Source organism: Schistocerca piceifrons, chromosome 1, assembly GCF_021461385.2.
Source record: "Schistocerca piceifrons isolate TAMUIC-IGC-003096 chromosome 1, iqSchPice1.1, whole genome shotgun sequence".
Lineage (NCBI taxonomy): Eukaryota > Metazoa > Arthropoda > Insecta > Orthoptera > Acrididae > Schistocerca > Schistocerca piceifrons.
This window is the reverse complement of record NC_060138.1, coordinates 29,469,170-29,492,261: the sequence shown is the minus strand read 5'-3', so window position 1 is coordinate 29,492,261 and position 23,092 is coordinate 29,469,170. Positions and strand designations below refer to the sequence as shown.

The 23,092-nt window shown below is 39.7% G+C and overlaps 1 protein-coding gene across 1 annotated transcript in view; it reads left to right on the top strand.

Annotated features, from left to right (window-relative positions):
- Nucleotides 1–23,092, top strand: part of LOC124783127 (protein flightless-1) — a 183,289-nt gene that overhangs the window by 103,019 nt on the left and 57,178 nt on the right. Inside the window, exons 11-12 of the mRNA XM_047253997.1 lie at nt 12,174–12,359; nt 21,688–21,866. Coding sequence (XP_047109953.1) covers nt 12,174–12,359; nt 21,688–21,866 — 365 coding nt within the window. The remainder of the gene's footprint in view (nt 1–12,173; nt 12,360–21,687; nt 21,867–23,092) is intronic.

Here is a 23,092-nt window from a genome sequence, read left to right as displayed (position 1 = left end):
AAGGTGGTACATTTTTTATTTCCCTTTATTGTGTATCATGGTTTGATACCCATTGACAATCGGGTGCATATTAATAGTTTCAGCCTGAGCAATGTCAAATGGTTCAAATGGCTCTGAGCACTATGGGACTTAACATCTGAGGCCATCAGTCCCCTAGAACTTAGAACTACTTAACCCTAACTAAGCTAAGGACATCACACACACCCCTGCCTGAGGAAGGATTCGAACCTGCAACTGTAGCAGTCTCGCGGTTCCGGACTGAAGCACCTAGAACTGCTCGGCCACACCGGCCGGCTGAGGAATGTCCTTAAAAATGTTATCAATCAGGGTCCTGCTATCTTGCTGCGTGGGAGTTGGGAAATTTACCACTGAAATCAGACTGAAAGAGCCGAGCGATGATTCCGGTTCGTTTTTACTGTCAGAAACAAAAGAAACCTACATTGAAGGGAAGGTTAAAAAGGAAGGTCAGGCCATACAGACACCAGGTCAAGAGTGACAAGTGATTCCTGTGGTCTTGAAAAGGACGTGGCCAAATTCCTTCTCTGTTCATCTCCCATAAGAGCTAACAGTATGTGGGTATCTTTCATCCTGGGGCCTGAGTGGCCTGCCCTTCCTTTTTAACCTTGCTCAACCTATCCCTCTCACCTCCATAAGGAAAAAGGATAGTACCAAAAGTGTAAAAGGAATTTCATCCCCAGAAGGTCAGGCTTTGGTTACCTATTATTGTTTGCTGAAGTGAGGGGACATGCTACCCGAGATATTTCCCACCCCACCTGAAGTTGTGTTCCATTGCCCACCAAACCTCCACAACTTCCTATTCCATCCTTATGCCATATCGAATCCCAACCCCTTGCCACAGGGATCATATCCCCGTGGAAGACCCAGGTGCAAGACCTGCCAATCCACCCACCCATCACTTCCTATTCCAGTCCTGTCACAGGTTTATCCTACCCCATCAACGGCCGGGCCACCTGTGAAAGCAGCCATGTCACTTACCAGCTCTGCTGCAATAATTGCTCAGCTTTTTATTTCGGTATGACATGCCAACAGTATGTACATCAGGTTGAATGGCTACCATCAGACTGTGCTGTGCCCAAGAGCAAAGGAGACCACCCTGTGGCACAACATGCAGCTGAACATAACACACTTGATTTCAAGGGCTGCCTCACTACCTGAGCCATCTGGATCTTTCCCTCCATCACCAGCTTTTCTGAATTGCACAGATGGGAGTTATCCTCACAACACATTCTCCGCTTCCATAATTATCCTGGCCTCTACCTATGGTAACATACAGTCCAGCACAACGTCCACCCAACAATTTCCAACCCCCCCCCCCCTCCCCCGTTCCATCATTCCTCCTCATTATCATCTCCCACCCTGCCTGTATATTTTGTACCCTCTGCCAAAGTGCTCGCCCATCTTTCCCGTGCCTCTCCTTTTTCACTCGTTCTTCTCCCCACCTCCCTGCCCCCACAAACTCCAGACAATGCACCTGTTGGCATTCTAGTCTCTGCACTCTCTCCCCTCTCATACACTACTATCCCTTCTTCTTTCCCACCCCTTCCAGATTGCTGCTTGCATCCCACATGATAGCTGCCTGAGATGCTGGAGTTGGTGGTCATTTGTGCATGAGGTGTGTTTGCTTTGTGTATGAATAGTGAAGGATGTAGGTTGCAGTAGGTACTGGGAGATGAAAAAGCTTGCACAGGATAGAGTAGCATGGAGAGCTGCATCAAACCAGTCTCAGGACTGAAGACCACAACAACAACAACAGTGTCTATTTCTCTTTTGATGGTGAAAGCTGTGACCAAAAGCTTTATGTAAATGTCTTTTAATTGTGCCTGTCTGCAACTTAAGGTGTCTTCTTTATGGTAAGTAGCAGTCTGTCTTTTTCTACATTGTTGATATTCATACCTGGAGTTTTCATTGTCTGATTTTTTACCTTATAATTTTATATGTATCTCAAGTGAATTTTGCTTTTGGTAACATTAAGTACTTTATTTTGTTGTGACGAAAGAAAAATATTTTCAACAGACTTGAAAATATTTGTGTTGTAGTAAGGTCTTACGAGGTGCATTCAAGTTTTAAGGCCTCCGATTTTTTTTCTAATTAACAACTCACCCGAAATCGATGAAACTGGCGTTACTTCTCGATGTAATCGCCCTGCAGACGTACACATTTTTCACAACGCTCACGCCATGATTCCATGGCAGCAGCGAAGGCTTCTTTAGGAGTCGGTTTTGACCACTGGAAAATCGCTGACGCAATAGCAGCACGGCTGGTAAATGTGCGGCGTTGTCGTTGTTACCGTGAGACACCGTTATACCAAGAGGAAAGGCGCGTCGATCTTAGAGCATGAGATATGATGACCTTAAGCCATTGACAACACACAACGGTCACGGTAGCACCTGATTCCAGAATAGCTGCAGTAGTTAGGATCTACGAACTATCCCCTCTTGACCAGGTCCCCAAAACTTAACTCGTAACGTGATCCCTTCAAAGCAAATTGTCATAACGATCGTCTATAAAGGCTTCGTACAATGAGAAGAAATGTTACAGTTTATGGAATAATAACAGATATGACCAAACTGTCTTGTCTCTTCTGCTTTATTTAACATAACTTTGTTCACAGTTTTGGTTGCTTGACACCAACAGTCAATGATGATGATACAGCTTTTCTCCTTTTTATAAATTGAAGCCCGCTCTCCGCGATATAATTAAAAAAAAAAAAAGGTCTCAATACCGTGTCCCCCGTGAGATGCAAATAGACTTATCCTGGAATTTACCGCCCTGTAGGTGTACTCAATTTAATGACCACACTTCACTATCCACGATTTCGTGTAACTAAATGTCCATTTGTCATTTGTTAGTCTGATTGTACACCGTAGCTATTTAAAACTCGCCCCTATATTTTTCACAATGACTAATTAGCACTTCTTTACTTGTTTTTTTTTCTAAGAGTAAACGGAAAAAAAAGACGCCATATCATCGGCTTAGTCGATATAAAGCAAAACACTTTAATGTACCCAATTTTACCTCTTCTTATAGGATCGGCTACCTTACTCATTAATTTACTACATATTATTTCCAATAACATTAAACAGGTATCGCCGCTATATTTTAATTGTATTCAAAAGCATGTTACTACTATTATGACCGACCAAATCGTAAAAAATCGTGCGGCGTGCGTTTTTAACAATAACTTTACGCTATTCAAGTTCCGTTACAGCTATCTTGACTCGTAATGTTACACGGCCCCCCAGACTGTGATGTCTTGAAGAGGATTCCAGACAGAACAGGCTTATTTTTTTTGTGTACTGTGACAGGAGAGGGTATTTGTTTCGGCGAGTACACTCACTCGTAGATTCACTCAACAAGTCAGTACATACATTCTACAATATTTAAGTTGAGTTAATGGGCCTAGACAAAATGCCCTTAACTAAATTCCACATTTGTTTATAGGTTGTCTTAGAAACACTTCGCACTAATCACTTCATATTCACACCACATTTTTTTTCTTGGATGAAGCCCTCAGTTCTTCAACCGACTGTGCAAGGCAGGGATCACAGCCGGGTTCGACGATTGGCATCCTAGGCCAAAACCGTTATCAGGCCACTTGTTTAACCAGAGAGGATTTGGTCCTTTTCTTTTCCTCTTAATTCCACTTTTAAATCATCCATCCTCGCTGTTCGGTGAGAGGATAAATCATATTTCAGCGTCGTCGTTGTTGCTGATACCGAGAAGGTATTTCATGGAAATCTTCGGTATATTCTTTAGTTTCCTTTGTATGTTAGTATAAGTACGTATTTATCCACTGGTGCTTTTATTTAGTCCACTCTGAGTGTAGTCTTGGTATCATTCAGTGTTTCTTGAATCTATATTTTGCTCATTATTGATAATACTTCTTCAGGTCTATGTGAGGGAACAAGCCCTTAATTACATCAGTATCACAATCTGCCAGGAGGTAGCTCCCTTCATTAGGTATTTTAATTATTTTGTATGGACCTGTATATAAATATTGCCATTTCTTATTCAGTCTTTTCCTGGTTGATGCTTTTGGGTGATTTCTCAATAAAATTTCTTCCCCTACATCATATGTGACTACTTTCTTCACATTTTTATCAAAACGGGTTTTTCTCAATTGTGCTTGATGCGTCAGGTTTTTGTAGACCTTCTTCACCATATCTTCTTTCTTGGTAATCTTTTGTTCTATCGCAGGTAATTTCTTCATCCATTCTGGCACAATACTTTCACCAAATACTATTTGGTTAGGTGAATAATCTGTTGATAAGTGTGGTAAGTCATTATACATTTTCTGAAATTCATAAATCCAATCGATCCATTTATAATGTTGTTTGGGTATGTACGTCCGTAAAAATCGGTTCAACTCTCGGAAGATTCTCTCAACCGGATTTCCACAAGGGTAAAATCTTGAGATGTAAATGTGCTGGATTCCTTGTTCTTTCATAGTGTCTCTCCATACTTTCCTTGTATAATAAGCAGCGTTGTCTGTCAAGATCATTATAGGTTTGCCGGCTCAGTTATATAGTTGTTTATAAATTTGCGTAACATGGGTCGAACGTGGAGATTTTTCAAAGGATATAATTTCACATATTTTGAAAAGAGATCATAGAAAGCCAAAACATATCTGAACCGTCCACGTGTCATGGAACATGGCCCACAGACATCACATGACACCAACATTAAAGGTTGTTGTGGGATGATCGGATGTAATTCTATGTTCCGACAATAGTTTATGGGTTTTGCCTTCTGACATATTTTGCACTTCTTTAGAATATTTGTAGCTAGATGTCCCAAATTTGGATGATAGCAGTATTGTGCTATTTTGGCTGTACATTTAGCGGCACCAAAATGACCCCAATTCAAGTGAGTGTACCATACTAGTGATTCTAAATATTTATGTGGAACACAAACTTTCCAAACATCTTCTTCATCCTTCCTCCGATACAATACTCTGGATTTTAATTGATACTGTTCTTGAGAGTGACTTAGCGTTTTGCTTTCAACAGCACGTCTAATGGCTTTCCACAACTTATTATCTTCTTGCAGTTGTGGAAGACTTTGACATAGCTGTGAAATCTGTCTCTCACAATATTGCCTTGATAAATTCATGACTTTAAAGTCAATAGTCCGTTCTTCACACTCGTCATCATTCTTTCTTTTCGGTAGTCTTGAAAGAGCATCGGCTATGATGTTGTCTTTCCCTCTGATGTATTTGAGCGTAATATCATATTCTTGCAGTAGCAAGGACCACCGTGTTAAACGTGAATGGAACATCCTTCCTGTTAAAATAAAAGCTAATTTTAATAAAAAAAAATTCTATCCTGCAACTGTTTTTGGCTGCCATCCTTTATTGTGAAGAATTTTAACAGTTGCTGCTGCAGCCATGTTTAAAATCTTAAAAGCTAAAGCTTTGTGGTCGCAGAATACAATGATCTTCTTTCCATATACAAAATAGCGAAACTTTCTAAGGGACCAGACCACCGCCAGTACTTCCAATTCAGTAGTACAATACACACGTTCACAGCTAGAGAGTGTTCTGCTAGCAAACCCAATTATTTTGATGGTACTGATATCTTTGGGATTGTCCATCTGGAAAAGAGTGGCACCCAATCCTGTTTCAGAAGCATCCGCAGCAATATAAAAATCTTGATCAAGTCTTGGATGATGTAATAGTGGAGCATTAGTCAAAGCATTGCGGATGTTATCAAAAGCTTGCGTGCATTCAGAATTCCACTCCCACATGACATTTTTTCTTAACAGCCGTAACAAACAGTCTTGGCTTCCTAACTGATTGGGTAAAAATCGTCGAAAAAATGAAACTAAGCCGATAAATGACTTTAATTCTGCTCTATTCTTTGGATAAGCACATCTGTTAATTGCATCCATCTTTTTAGGATTTGGTTTTATCCCTTCAGGAGTAATTATATGTCCAAGAAATTTCAATTGGTTATGAGCAAACTTGGATTTGCTCAAATTTACAGTAACTCCGTATTCCAAAAATTTCGCAAAAACTCTTCTTAATAAGTGCAAATGTTCCTCCCAAGTTTCAGAAGCAATTAGCAAATCATCCACATATAAAGTAACTTCATTCAAAAGGTCTCTGCCCAGTACGGTATCTAATGCCGATATGAAAACACCACCGCGTATTTTCAACCCAAATGGCATGACGGTAAACTGGTAACTTCGGCCCAGAAAAACGAATGCAGTATATTTTCGAGATTCTTTCAATATTCTAGTTTGCCAATATGAACTACGCATATCCAAAGAAGTTAAGAAGTGGGCACCATAAAATTTTTGTACTAACTCTTCTAGGTTCTCCGGTCGCGTTTGTACAGGTATAATGATCTTATTGATCTCTCTGGCATCCAACACCAATCTGATGTCACCATTGGGTTTAATTACCGCCACAAGAGGGTTACAATATTCGGAATCTGAGGGCTCAATAAACCCCATTCTAACATTTTATTGATTTCCTTTCTGACAACTTCTTTCTTTGTCCATGGGATAGAAGAGGAATTACGACAAAAGGGTTTATGTGCATACGTCTTTATATGGTATTCAAAGTCTTTTATTATACCCAGACGTTTACTAAAAATCGACTGATATGCTTCCAACAAGTAGTACAATTCATCCCTTTGGATAACAGATAAATATTCTGATTCTAACACCTTTTCCTGCAATGACATTTTATCCATCATTTCTTCAGAACATTCAAAAAGGCAGATATACACATTTTCATCATCAATACTGACATATTTTACCATTAGATTCGTACATAATTGATTTGGAATTACTCGGACCTTTCTCAGGGTGGCTGTCAAAACATTACCATTGGAATTAAATATACATTCACCTTTCTCTAAATTAATGATTGCACCGGCCCCACATAACTAATCCAAACCCCAGATACTTGGTACTGTCATTTTAGGAACAACCAGGAATGTATTTTCTATTTGAGCCCCCTGTATTGTAACGTCGACACGTACCTGTTTCACAACTTTTTGCATTTTTGCGCTGAACGCGCCAGACACGGTACATCCTGTGATAGCAAAAGTGGGCATTTTTACCCCTTGGCTTATCTGTTTTAAACAGTCCAGCGTCATGACACTAATAGTCGCTCCAGTATCAATTAATATTTCAACATCAACATTATTTATACTTGTTGGAATTATTGTCTGTAAAATTTGTCCGCATTTATTAGAAACTTCAGGTTTTTCTTCAATTAATTCATTCCTTATATCCTGATCATTATTGTACCATAATACTCTCAGTTCAAATGGATGCCTGCCTTCCTTCTCCTTTCCAGTCATCCTAGGAAGGCATTTGGTGATTGGTATTAGTTTAATCTATCTCGTTGAGTCATCGGTGGGGGTTCATGAACTTCCACAATCCGTACAGTATGATCCGAGTTATGGTGTTCACCCCGTCGCACATTGGAGGCTCCTTCGCCCATTGGTATAACTCCTTGTGCTGGATGAGGACTCGAGGCATTTGTTCCATCCTGCCGATGAACATTATGCTTCGAATTATCTTCCCAAGGTCGAATACAATTGGGTTAATCACTTGGGTACCTGTTACTCTTATTAATATCACTACTATGCACATTCGCGTCACAATGTCGAGGTTTACCTCTAGCACAGTGAGTATCTCTTCTATATTTATTGTAATCATTGTTTTTATTGCAACCATAGGACGAAGATTGTCCACGCTCCTGTGATGCGGGTTTGACCTGGTTTTCGGTATTATTATTATCATACATTAAATTATTATTATAATTATTCGTATTACTATGTGTGTGAGTCGACATTTGATTACTACTCATTTGTCTTGCGTCTTCCATAATCATATCTATAGAGTCAATCACCGACAAGAATTGTTCTACATCGTGGTCAGGAACATTTATTAACTTTTCACGTATATTTATGGGCAACCTTCCCTTCAAAATTCTGATCACTTCCTTGTGAGAAATTGGATCACTCCAATAACGTGTCTTATTTAGATACTTTTCAAAATATTGCATTAAAGTTCTCCTTTTACTGTTAAAATACTCAGGTTGATAAACCTCTTTTCTTAATTTCTCTTGTTTACTCAACGACCAGTATTTAGCCAAAAAAAGCTGTTCAAAGTCAGCGCAAGTATGGCAACTTTCACTTACTTTGGCGGCCCATAATGCGGCTTCTCCGGTAATTTTGGATACTATAAATTGAAGTCGGTCGTGTTCTGACCAGCTACGTGGAAATATTCTTTTGAAATTATTGATAAAGATTTTCGGATGCAGGTTGTTCTTTTCAGTGGAGAATGTTGGGAACTGTCTACTTTTAAAAATGCTGTTCTCCACCTTTAAAGAAGACAAATATCCTCGCTGACCAAAAGAATCATCACCTTTACCAACCGAATCATCAACTTCCCAATGCAAATTTTCACCACAATTGTACTTCGTATTATCACATGTTCGGTTGTTTTTCGACCTATTCTCCGAAGTTCATCCTCTGTCAACAAATTTTGTGATGACTTTCGTTCTAACTCCGCCAATTTATGATTGGTTTCCTTTTGCCATTTAGGTAACTCATCAACTATTTTGTCTTTTATTTTCTGAAATTCGCTAGTGAAGAGCTTAATTAATTCATCATTTCTACTTAGGTGCTCATTGATATTTTCATTTGGCTGGGATCCAATAGTAGTCTTAACCTTGTCTACAATTTCATTTCCTTTTATTTCTATCCATTCAGATAGATCTTCGTCAAGTCTTTTAGTTTGATCTACTAAATACCTGTCATTCCCCTTACAAGCATCGGTCTCAAACGCGACTATTTGTTTCGAAAGCTCTTCTATCTGTGCGCTAGCATTGAAACAGCTGCTTTCACACTTAATCATCCTATTGGACAGGCCATCATAACTCTTCGAAACTACCTCATATTTCTTTTCTACGTCATGAAGTTTTCCCATTAAATTATTATATTTCCTTTCTAAGTTGTTAGAAAACTCTACATCTAGTTCTCCAAATTTCGCATTTAATTGAGTTTCCCAGTCCGCCTTTAATTCTTTCTTAGTATTTTCCAGTTTATAATCAAAGGTGTTCAGTTTGCTTTCCAAAGAATCGATTTTAACTTCTAATGAACCAAATTCGGCCTCAAATTCTTCATTTAACTTTTGATTGTCCGCTTTTAATTGCTTATTATCTTTTTCTAGTGAACCAAGTCTTCCATTCAATACACCCATTTGAGTATTTATTGATACCAGGATATCAAACATTTTTTGATTAATATTTCCATTTTGAGCATCAACTTGCTGATCTACTTCCAAAACCTTAGGATCTTTATGTTCTCCCACGCTGCTTACCTTACTTATCATTGTATTTGAATCTACTAACGGCTCTAAATCAGTAACTGTATTATTATCTGTACTTGTCTCCTGTCCCACATTGAGCTCATGGGATGCATCATCCATATCCTCTTCACTTTCCTCTCTCTCTCTATTCATTACTCTACTCATTACTCTACTCAACTGCACATTATCATGTATTCTTTTCGTTCGTTTTGACATGATTATTCACTACCAAGACATACACTTATTTTCACTATGTATTTTTATATATTTATCTACCAAAACCACAAGTCTCAACTTCCTTTTTTTTATAATTATACAGTTATTTTAATCATACCTGGTAGTATTGCTCACTTTTAGCGATTTTTGAAGAATACCTCTTTCATTGGACAGACTCACTGGCTGCTACAATATTTTCCAACTCTAGGGTTCGTGAATCTGGATGACACTTGACTCGATGCAGCAATCCTCCTCGATCGAGCCGCACGTTGTGGCGCCACTTCTACCGCATCTTCCTTCGCCGTCGGCGTTGTCGTTGTTACCGTGAGACACCGTTATACCAAGAGGAAAGGCGCGTCGATCTTAGAGCATGAGATATGATGACCTTAAGCCATTGACAACACACAACGGTCACGGTAGCACCTGATTCCAGAATAGCTGCAGTAGTTAGGATCTACGAACTATCCCCTCTTGACCAGGTCCCCAAAACTTAACTCGTAACGAGATCCCTTCAAACCAAATTGTCATAACGATCGTCTATAAAGGCTTCGTACAACGAGAAGAAATGTTACAGTTTATGGAATAATAACAGATATGACCAAACTGTCTTGTCTCTCTGCTTTATTTAACATAACTTCATTCACAGTTTCATTTCGCATTCACCACTCATTCACCGAAACCCTTTGATGAACAGTTTTGGTTGCTTGACACCAACAGTCAATGATGATGATACAGCTTTTCTCCTTTTTATAAATTGAAGCCCGCTCTCCGCGATATAATTAAAAAAAAAAGAAGGTCTCAATACCACGTCCCTCGTGAGATGCGAATAGACTTATCCCGGAATTGACCGCCCTGTAGGTGTACTCAATTTAATGACCACACTTCGCTATCTGCGATTTCGTGTAACTAAATGTCCATTTGTCATTTGTTACTCTGATTGTACACCGTAGCTATTTAAAACTCGCCCCTATATTTTTCACAATGCACAATTAGCACTTCTTTACTTGTTTTTTTTTCTAAGGGTAAACGGAAAAAAAAGACGCCATATCATCAGCTTAGTCGATATAAAGCAAAACACTTTAATATGCCCAATTTTACCTCTTCTTATAGGATCGGCTACCTTACTCATTAATTTACTACATATTATTTCCAATAACTTTAAACAGGTATCGCTGTTATATTTTAATTGTATTCAAAAGCATGTTACTACTATTATGACCGACCAAATCGTAACAAATCGCACGGCGTGCGTTTTTAACGATAACTTTACGCTATTCAAGTTCCGTTACAGCTATCTTGACTCGTAATGTTACACACAGTTTTCACAACGCTGATGCCATGATTCCATGGCAGCAGCGAAGGCTTCTTTAGGGGTCTGTTTTGACCACTGGAAAATCGCCGAGGCAATAGCAGCATGGCTGGTGAATGTGCGGCCACGGAGAGTGTCTTTCATTGTTGTAAAAAGCCAAAAGTCACTAGGAGCCAGGTCAGGTGCGTAGGGAGCATGAGGAATCACTTCAAAGTTGTTATCATGAAGAAACTGTTGCGTAACGTTAGCTCGATGTGCGGGTGCGTTGTCTTGGTGAAACAGCACATGTGCAGCCCTTCCCGGATGTTTTTGTTGCAGTGCAGGAAGGAATTTGTTGTTCAAAACATTTTCATAGGATGCACCTGTTACCGTAGTTCCCTTTGGAACGCAGTGGGTAAGGATTACGCCCTCGCTGTCCCAGAACATGGACACCATCATTTTTTCAGCACTGGCGGTTACCCGAAATTTTTTTGGTGGTGGTGAATCTGCGTGCTTCCATTGAGCTGACTGGCGCTTTGTTTCTGGATTGAAAAATGGCATCCACGTCTCATCCATTGTCACAACCGATGAAAAGAAAGTCCCATTCGTGCTGTCGTTGCGCGTCTACATTGCTTGGCAACATGCCACACGGGCAGCCGTGAGGTCGTCTGTCAGCATTCGTGGCACCCACCTGGATGACACTTTTCGTATTTTCAGGTCGTCATGCAGGATTGTGTGCACAGAACCCACAGAAATGCCAACTCTGGAGCCGATCTGTTCGGCAGTCATTCGGCGATCCCCCAAAACAATTCCCTCCACTTTCTCGATCATGTCGTCAGACCGGCTTGTGTGAGCCCGAGGTTGTTTCGGTTTGTTGTCACACAATGTTCTGCCTTCATTAAACTATCACACCCACGAACGCACTTTCGACATATCCATAACTCCATCACCACGTCTCCTTGAACTGTCGATGAATTTCAATTGGTTTCACACCACGCAAATTCAGAAAACGAATGATTGCACGCTGTTCAAGCAAGGAAAACGTCACCATTTTAAGTATTTAAAACAGTTCTCATTCTCGCCGCTGGCGGTAAAATTCCATCTGCCATATGGTGCTGCCATCTCTGGGACGTATTGACAATGGATGTGGCCTCATTTTAAAACAATGCACATGTTTCTATCTCATTCCAGTCCGGAGGAAAAAATCGGAGGCCTTAGAACTTGAATGCACCTCGTATATGATTTCACTGTAACAAAGATGAATAATTTTTTATTTTTAATACAGTTAAAACAAAATACAAATATTTTTGGTTCACAGCTGGACAAGCGTGCCTGTGCAGCTATTCACGCAGTCAATCTGCGGAACTTTCTTGGTGCACAGTGTCGTACTATACGAGAAGAGCAAGCTGATGAGTCAAATGAATTCCTCAACTTGTTTGACACAGATATCACATATATCGAGGGTGGTCGCACGTCGAGTGGTTTCTTTACAGTGGAAGACACGGTAAGGATGAAAGTTAATACAAATTTTGATCAAGAAAGTCATTACAGTAAACTTCATTCATTACTTCTGTACCTGCACTGATTTTTGGACACTGAGGAAGTGGTGCAAAACTATTTACAATTTAACATACTTTGTGTAGTGTCCATTAACTATTTAGTATAGTATCAGTGGTGATAATATGGGATGTGAATTCTCTGTGAAGTGATGCAGAACTCATAGGCTATGTGTGGTGTTGCTCATTATAGTGTCCATGAGCCCCACGGGAATTGAGCGCCATTCTTCTCACCGCAACAAGAATCCATGAATACAGGCTGCAAAGTGCACACCTGACAGCATCCAAATGTGCTCTGTGGAACTTGAATCTTGAGATTTAGTTGACTATTCTGTGCACTGAATTGTGTGCCTTTGAAGAAGAGTCCAGTATGGTCAGAATGTTAACACTTTTAGGGTGAAATCATTATCTATTGCTCTAGTTTAATGTTGTATGTCTAGTTTAATGTTGTAAGGAAGTGTCATGTATTTCATTGCTGTAGACGTGGGCAGTCATAGATGCACATATCCAGATATTGCCATATCTGAGGACATCTCTGTCATTACAGATTTGATGCTCGATAATGGGTTATGGTTATTTCCAAATCAAAATATTTCTCTCATTTTGTAAATTAAGTTGGGTTTCATTCACAAACTACTTAGGTAATTGTGATTCTTGAGTTTCTCCCGACGTATCTGATAATCAAATTATCCACGGGTGTACTGCCGGTCTACAGTGTCCAACGGGCACAATATTTCAGCGATCATACATGTCGCCATCACCTGATGATGGCGACATGTATGATCGCCGAAATATTGTGCCTGTTGGACACTGTAGACCGGCAGTACACCCGTGGATATTTTGATTACTTAGGTAATTGGTTCCTATTCACATACATATGATCTTATTGGTGTCTTCTGCTCACTGTAATGAATATCACACTAATAGGGTTGCAACAGAGGCAGTGTGTTGTCAGTATAGGGTTGTCGTTGTATTCTTCAAGTACAATGCAGCAAATATAAGTTGGATGGACAGAAGAGAGAGAGAAGATTCTAAGAGAGCTGTACTATTTACTAGTCAGCACTAAAGTGTCACAGAAATACCCAAAAAACTATTGAGAAAGCTACGAGGGAGACAGTACTTGCCTCAAAATTCTGAGAGCACCAGTCTGTGCTTACATTGCTTACATTGATATGTGACTGTTAGTGGCATTTATTTTTGTATTAGATGCTCAGACTACCTCACCATTTGCGCAGTGTATCCATGACATTTTCGTAGATATTTTAGCTTTCCTGTGCCTCAGAGCATAACGTCAGTGGGTCTTCTTTTGTGGCATATGACAGTGATGCATTCTTCCACAGGAGCAACAAACAGCCATTCATTGTTTCTCATTGGTGTCCACAGACTTTAATTTAACATATTAGCTACTGCATGTAGTCCTTCGGAACTTCTCGTACTAGTTGCGGCATCTTAACCTCATGCCTGTCGTGATTGTATCTGAATAAGAGTATAAATTCTTCCTTGCATATTCTGATTCTCTGATCTGCTGTTTTACGCTGTAGTCACTCATGGTTGCTCTGCTGTTCACTGTATTTACTGTTAAAAATGATAGCAATTACGACTCTCAAGAACTGCCTGTCAGTGCTTCTTTCATATTCTACTATGTGTCAGCTCAATTGCTTCATTTCCTGTGTGATAATCTCTTCATTTTTTGCTAAGGAGCATATCTATAACTAGTTAAAGTTGTTTCAAGTGAAAGTCAGACTAGGTGTTTTGAAATTTGGAGTAGCTGTTTTCTGTTCCTCTTCCCCTTCTGTCTTTGCCTTGAAGTATGTCTGACATTACAAACAATATATTGCTGAATTTGCCCACAAAGCTTAAGATCCTTCGCTTCCTTATACAGGATTCATCTTGTGCCAGTTGTCCAATTATACTTTGTGCTTTTTTGCTTTTTATTATGTGTCAGTGTAACGCAAGTTCTGCACTTTTACATTCTGCTGCAGTCATGTTCAATAAAGCCAGCATATCTTGACAGTATCGAATTTATTGCCTTGTGAGAACTTCCATGAGTTCAAGTTTCTATTTCATCTGCAGCAAATTAAAATAACTCACAATCCTGCAAGTTAAATTGTAAATCTTCCCATTTTCCATCTTGTCATAATACAGTGTGGGTGATGACTGGAATTTTGTCATCTCTACGAACAGTTCTTGTCCCGCATTGCTCAACTCCAATTAGCAGGAGAGTAACGCCAATGAAGTAGGATAATGCCAACACCTGGAATTACAAAAATGTCTTCAGTTTGTGAACTGTAAGATACTCATTTCTCTTCAGACAGATTACAAAGGTCTTTTCGTTTGTACTATTGTATATGGGCCTCACCATAGTGTATCTGACTTACACAATTTGCTTCATTGTGTGCTCTCATCGTACAACAGAACTTTATTGCCAAAGCAGAACTGGTCTGAATTCTGTGTGCTAGCATAATATTCCTTATTTTTTATTTTGCATTGCGCATTCTGTACTCTTGCACATCAGTACATTTCTTGCATGTGCTCTTTAAGCTGTGCCACATAATCATCGTAATTATACCTGTCTGGTCAGATTCCTTTGTGATATCCCCAGAACGTGGCATACTCTTCCAAAGAATAATTCATGTGGCATGTATCGTTTCATATTGTGCATCACATATGAAACCCAAATGTCCTAGACTGATTGCACTCATTTACTTAATCTCGCAACATCTCTGGTAATATTCAATGTGACCTCTCTAATGCTTCATTTGTTTGAAGACTATAGCTTGTAATCCAGATTTATCGATTCTCAACAATATTCACATTCTTTTCATGGTTTTGCTAATAAAATTGCTTCCTATGTTGCTCAGCGCTACTGACAGTATTCTGTTCCACAGTATAATCTTTTGTGCTAGCATACGCGCCACCGTGTTGGCATTTTGCTGATCAAGAGGTTCAGCTACCGTAAACCTGGTCAGCATTTTCTGAGATGTAAGGATACACTTATTTCCTCTGTCCATCTGGTTCAGTGGCTCTAGTATATCAATACTGCACCTTTTGTAAATGTACCCCACAGTCCTTGTGGTCTCTGAAGTCTTCTTTGTGTGTCTCCTGGTGAGTTTATTCTTTTGACAACTTTTGTATTTACAGATATATTCTTGTATATTTTACTTTATACAGTTCCATACTCCATGTATTTTTCTTACTTCATACATTTCCATACTCTGTACATTTTTATTTGTTCATGGGTTCTTCCTGTGCCTCCGTGTCCTCTCACTGGAGAAGATACTGTTTTAGTGCTGCAGCTTTGTCATCCTCATTTATTTCTTACATTGGTCCTGGCTCATCTGTCTTGCATTCTGTGTTCTTTGTGGTCAGAGTTACAGCCTCTTCACTGGCACCAACAGCGCTGCTGTCTTCGCCTGCCTGTGGGTCCCTGACCCATGCAGTGAAGTCCTCTTCTGCTGCCTCCTGACCTGGGCTACTGCCATCTTCCAGTCGCACACCAACCGCCCTGAGTCCTCTCTCTCACGAGCGTGTGTTAGTAACTTGGTTCCTTTTGCCTGACTTGGTTCCTTTTGCCACACTTATAAGTGACCTGATAATCATATTTCCCCAGATGTTACGTAAACTTAATTAATCTGGATGACAGATCTACTGCCTACGTATGTTAGAGCATTATGGTCAGTACGTACCGGAAATTTCTGCCAAAAACTTACGGTGTTTTGATTGCCCAACAGATGGTTAACTTCTTCCTTTCAATATCACTGTACCCTCTTTCTGCCTTATTCAGCATCCTCAAGTTGTAAACGACTGGAAGATCTCTTCTGATCCTTCCGCGACTTAAAACGGCCCAAGTAGTTGTCTGACAAGCATCCATTGTGATTATGAAGTCCTTTCCCAAGTCCAGAAACCATATTATTGATGGACTGATCAGCTTCTCTTTCAAATGTTGGAAAGTGTTTTCTTGCTCGACATCCCAGGTGTAAGGTATGTCCTTCTTTAATAATTCATGTAACGGCTTCTCAATTATTCTGAGGTTGCTCATAAAATTTCTACAGTATCCATTGAGGTCTAGGTTTTTGTTGTTAAGGCTGTGGATAATCTTTGATTACTCCTGCGAGCCTGGTTTCACACTCTCGGCCAATAAAATATGACCCAAATAACATACTTCTTTTTGTAAAAGTTCGCACTTGTCCACAATTGCTTTAATTTCTGGAGCCAGCCTTTCAAATATTTTTTTCAGCCACACATTATGTTCCTCTAATGAGAAGCCAAATATCATCCAAGTAGATGAACAACTTGTCATCTTGGAACACTGTCAAAACAGAGTTTGTCGGTTTCTGAAGCACATGCTGTTCCTAATTTCTGTTCATAATACTCGTACGGTGTACTGATAGCCATTTTTTCTCAGTCCTCTTCATCTAATAAAACTTGGTAATAGCCTTTCATTAAACTGAGTGTCGAGAAATACTTAGCCTTTCCCGGACCGTCAAGAATGTCGTGCATCCTCGGTGATGGATAAACTCAATTTAGGAAGATCTCATTCAGTCACCTATAGCCCGCAACTGTACCCTGTTTTTGGTTTCCATCTTTTCAAGACCATTGTCAGTGGAAAGTTTCATCCACTTTTGCTTGATACTATGATGCCATCCTCTAACATTTTTTTAATCTCTGGCTGGAGCATTCTTTTTGGGTTTCCAGTATTCTGCAGGGCTTTGAGCTAACTACCCTACCTTCTGCTTCTAATGTCCAAGTTTAATTCCATGCTTAATACTATCTGTGTAAAATAATTTGTCTCCTGGCAAATGGAAAACCTCATTGCACATGGTGCATAACACTACAACGAGTGCTTTCTCTTCTGTGTTCAGGTAACTAACATTAGCATTCAAGGTGGTTATAATTGAACTTCTGCTACTTGAGAGGGCCCCCGCAAAAAACGAGCAATTGCGGGACAGTGAAACTTTGTGGAAGCATTTGTAAGGACATGTGGAAGAGAAATAACAAATAAACTGTTGAAAGAAACACATTTTAATTTCCACTCGAGAGGGTAATATTTGTTAACTACATACCATGTTTACATTCCAGATTAGAAACGTTGCTCATTGTGATGAGCCTTTGCATACACGACAGCCTGGAACTCTATTAGAGGTACCATTTTACAGTTGTTTGCAACACTTCTCAAATGGTGGACCACAGAATGTTCAGCTGTTGTGACAGAGCTCATGCACTACTTGAAGGCTGTACATTGCATCCAGCATTGTCAGCCATGGCAGCAGTAACTTCTTCAACAATTTGTAGTGCAATTGGCCGTGGGCCTAGGGAGCAATTCCCAAATTGACATTTAATTTGAAATTCCGAATTGTGTTCTTCAACTCTGGTGTGGGAAGAGGAACTGTCCATATTCCTGGAATGTGTTTTTTACTGTTGTCCTGATAAACCAGCTTTACGAGTGAAGCCCTGCTCACACGGTCCAGACCCATGTCGAACTGTCTGCAGCTGTAATGCACACTGACGGTTATGTTTCAGCCTTACATCATCGAACCAGCACCAGTGCCTGACAGCAATTCACGACATGAGCACTTCCAACTATGCACATCCTGCACCGTGCAGTCTGCACTTCATTCCTATAAAGTAGCACACCCGTATGATAAATTGTTGTCCATCATCACTGGCTCAGGTAATAAAAGTCCAGTTTTAAACATCCTGTGCCTATTTATGTTTTTGACTTTGGCTTGTCTGTACCCTAGTGATCTGTTCTCGCTCCAGTACTGCTTCATCTGGGAGGGGAAGGAATTCTGCTGACATGGTTTCATTGTAATTTTCAGTACACTTGTAATGCATTCACATGATTCTAATGCATCAGGTAGATACACACCCTTGGTGATCTCCTGTTTTTGAATAATGATCTCTCTCATTCCATTCGTCCCTATTATGTTTGGCACACCTGCTCTTTTTGAGTCCTTGTTCTTAACATTCTTTTGCTTTGCTTGTCTCTCTTTATCTTTTCTCTGGAAATTTCTGTTGCATGCTTCTGTTGTAGGACAACAGATTGCTTTCTGCCCCTACTCACTCTAGTATATGTACGTACTTTTAATTTTGTGATTAAACATGTCTCAAAAGGCCCATTTCTTTCCTGTAAATGTGCTGTGTGGAGCTCGCATTGTGGCTCTGTCTTAATTTGTGTGCGCGCTTTTCACTCCACTTCCGAACCTATTCTGAAAGAGCCATCTCTTTCCTTTACCTGCAGAACTGCATGAGCAGTAACACAGTCTCTCTAGATACTTCTCAGAATTAGTCTCATTTGTGCCCCCATTATCCACAAGAAATCTCAGGTAATTCTCCATGCCTTCCAGGCAGTCCAGTTCTATAAACTCACACCTGGTTCTGGAATCAACTATTAACATCTTTCTGGACAAGGCGTAAGATGACCGATTCCTTACCTCCTTACTTACTTTCCCAAAGGACAGAGATTTTTCTACAGAATTTCCTTCTGTGCACGGAAAGTGCTCTCCGTGCATTATATTGCACATTGATTGGTTCGTTTGGATGTAAAACACGTCATGGATTCTGACTGTACACATTGGCCTACAAGACTTACAGTTACACTGTCAGCATGTCAGTACCCCCAATTCACCCATTCTCCTACAATTTCCTGGTGCAGCTTTCTTATTCTGTTACCTGGACAATAATCTCACACCATGTGATCTGGTTAATTGTACCTTTACTTAACTTCCACATGAGCGCAAGACTGCCCTCTAATTCCAATTCTCTCGTACTACCTCTTACAGCCTCTCTACAGTAGTGCTGTATTGCATGCAGCCTTTAACCCCACTTTGTTATGCTATCCCCATGTTCTTGCCGACTCCCAAACATCTGACGTGTGTAGTAAGCGAGTGACCTTTTGCTGTCAATTTTCTATTAATATGGCACACTCATCTCGCTAAGTGGTGCTTAGGTTTCTTATTAAAAATTTGTTGTGTGATGCATCTAGTATTTTAGCATTTTACAAATTTTAACAAAGCATCATGCTGCTCTGGATGAACGAGTTCAAATACAATATTGCAATTGTTGAGAGACTCAGAATATTCTTAGTGGTGTAGAACAATTACGGTATTAATTTAAGTGTGTCTGACAAACTGATAATGGCCTGTTGCGCAACTCTTGCGAATCGGTGCCATCGCTTGAGAGGCTCTCTTCATTGCCTGCTAGACTATTCCACTCACTGTGGGAATTCATGCTTCTGCTGTTACCAATGCTGCTGCTTTGCACCTTCCACTGAAAAGCATTGTCCCCACCCATGCATCACTGTCTGTCACTGCTGGTGCTGCTACACTGCCTCTGCGTGCCACCTGTGACCTTGCACTGCTATTGGCCACTCCTGGCTGCCTCTCTGGGACGTCCATCTTGAGCCCAGGTGCCATCTGTCCACTGCTGCTAAGGTTGCTCTGCCTCTAGCCGCCTTGTAGGATGACTGCCTTGCCCCAGGTGCCATTTGTCCGCTTGGCTAGTTCCAGACTCTTGTTTCTTCTCAGGACGCCATCTATTCTCTCAGCAAGAGAGCTGTTCTGTTTGCTTGCCTGGATCTGTTATTTTGGTTGACATCACAGTGAGGATGGTGAGCTATTTCAATAATCTGTGGTGCAGCAACAGTGCCTTGCTAATGCACGACCAACTCCACACCTGGCACCAGATATATGTGTTGTGTCTAGATAGCAGTTTGGATGCAGGAGGACGGACTATTGATAAAGGTCCATTCAGTTAGAGTGGTGGTACTTATCTGAACATTTTAAAGGAATTATAGAACTTGGTTGAGAAATATACAAACGAAAGGCGAGACTTAAACAAAGACAATCTTTAATGTTCATCTGAGTAAACCTGAATGAATGAATGGAAGTACACTGTCCCTTACTGTGAAGTTCCCCTGGAGAAAGGTACACAACTAAGCAATGACTTAAGTGGAGCCAGAACGAATACTGACTCTAGACCTGGACTATGTGGGGTGCTGAGAACTTCAACTAAATTCCCAGAATGCTAAGGCACAGTTCACGCTGAGACGATATGATATGCTATGCTATGCTAAGGTGCAGTTTACGCTGACTTGGCACGATATGCAATGTGATTCATTGTAATAAAAGTTGCGCAGTGTGATGCTTATTGGTGCAACACCCATGTTACCACTGGAGCTATATAATATGTGATATGAGACAGCTCCACAGAGCGCTGCACCTGATCGTAGTGTGGAGTGTGGTGCGTCGTAGCTCATTGTGGCAAACTACCAAAATGTATTGTGTATTTACTCAAGACTGGAAAGAGGTACTGCTTTCCTTCTGGCATTAAAAACAATTTAGTTATGTTAGGTATATTTCTTATGCAGAAATTTATGCCGTAAAATGCACCAAATGTAAACTGGCCAGCATCTACATTTTTCACTGCAAACTTCTCAAAATATGCTCAGTGCTGTACTTTGCTGTGAAGTATCATAACAACTGTGAGTAAAATGCAAAGAAAACCAGTTCATTGTCGAGCTGTGATATGTGGCTATAAGATGCAGAAAAATAATTTTTTTATTGAATAGTTTCCTCAGAATTGAATGAGAAAGACTGTATTGTGGAGAACATGTTAATACCAGCATTCTACACCGTCAGTGTCCTTCTATGCCTACAGGCTTCTTCATGGTTCCACATGAGCTCCATGAGCCAGCACATTTCTGGTAGTGTTTTCTCTGTACTCTGTACAAATAATTTGTTCTTTTAGGCCTTGCATTGCCCCATATGCAACACTATTGGTGGTGGTATGCTCTTGCTTTCCTCTGAACTTTGAACCGACTTACACAGCATATTAAAAAGACCCCCCCCCCCCCCCCATAGCTTAACATGTACTCCAAATGACAGTGCATTATAGCATTTTGACAAAAACAAATCATTGCCACAGAAAAAAGAAGTGAAAAGTGACCAAAAATCACAGAATAAATCAAAGTTTGAACCCCATATTGTATTTGTAGTCTGCAATTTATCCAGTTAGCAGTCACAGCATACATATTACATTTCAGCTTCCGATTTTCTGTATTGCATTATTCATTGTGTGAATATTCTGCAATTGTTGGGTAATACAGCTTCTCAAAATTGCAAGGATGATTAAAAAACTACCACTAATAATTAGTTGTGACATATGTAATTGATACTTATTGCATCTAAGTGAATTGTTTTAATGATGAAGATGTGACTAAATTTTTTTTTTTTTTTTTTTGGGTAGCTACATTCTGTTTTAAAACATTGTCCACAGGCATACATCACAAGGCTTTATCGAGTACATGCCGCAGGGTGCTCCTCAATACACATGGAACCAGTGGCAGTTTCAACAGATTCACTGGATCCACGATTTGTGTTTGTCCTTGACACTGGTCTCAAAATTTTCATGTGGTATGGCAAGAAATCAAAGAACACCTTCAAATCAAAGGCGAGGTTTGTACTTTTTAAACTGTATTTTTCTTGTTGTGTTACATTATTGATACAAGTTGTTAATACATTATTAACTTTGTATGAGAAGAGCTTTGTGATGACAAATTTAAGGTATGAAAAGTAATGTGCTGGGACATTATCCACTTGGCGTTTCCACTTGCCACTGAATTCAAGCCATTAACCAACCTCTACAGTGGATCCTTGTAGTGGGTAGGGTGTTCTATACAACAATTTTCTCAAAAGTTAAAACTAGTCACTAGAGTCAAAAGCTTAATGTATTCCTTCAAAATTAGCAGTGGCTATTATCGTGGTTATGTAATAGGTAGATGACAGATTTAAGTTGTTTTAGTACTCCAGTGTAACAATGGTAATACGCAGGGGTGCTCAACCTTTCTAGGTTTGAGATCTACTACGCGCAATTTAGTCATAAATGTTTAAGCACAAAACAATGCTGTAGCCCAAATTAACCACTTAACTACACAAAATACATAAATTTCTCTCCATAAAAAGCTGTAGGCCTTCTACGCAGTTTTCAAGATACTACTCATGTGAAAAAAATTAAAATATGCACCGTCATAAATGTTGAAGAGGCTTTAGTGAGGTATTTGTCTTTGCCTATTATTGATAAGTTTATTATAATACAGTGAATAATTTGTCAGAGCCAACCTTACACAGTCTGAAAGTGAGTATCAGTCAATTTATTTCTACACTTTGATTTAACTACTTTCATTGTTGAAAACAGTGCCTTATATAGACAAGTTACTCCAAAAAATGATAAAACATTTTATGCCACTTTTACAATGTTAGGGTAAGTTTTTACACTCTAATTCCTGAAAATTGTCTTTGTTCTATTCTGACTTTAAGGAAATGTGATTTTGAAATCAAATCATTTTCTCTTCAAGTTCATTCCCACTACAGGAGTAACGAATAGTCATTGTGCTTGAAATATCTTCCACACCTACTTTTTGGAAAGGTTGAACTATGAAAGCTAGAACAGGTTCCGTTGTCATGAAATATAAAAATCGATTTTCAGACTCTGTCTTCAATACTTTAGTGTTGACTGCATACTTCTTTTCAGCTTCTTGTTCATTTCAGCCATGTTTATTGATACCACAGCTGTGAATGTATTTGAGAAAGGTGCTTCACATGTAATGTCTGTAACTGCTATCCAAAGGTCAGATTTTTGCGTAAAACACTTTATGAAAGACATACGAGTTATAACGGTTTGG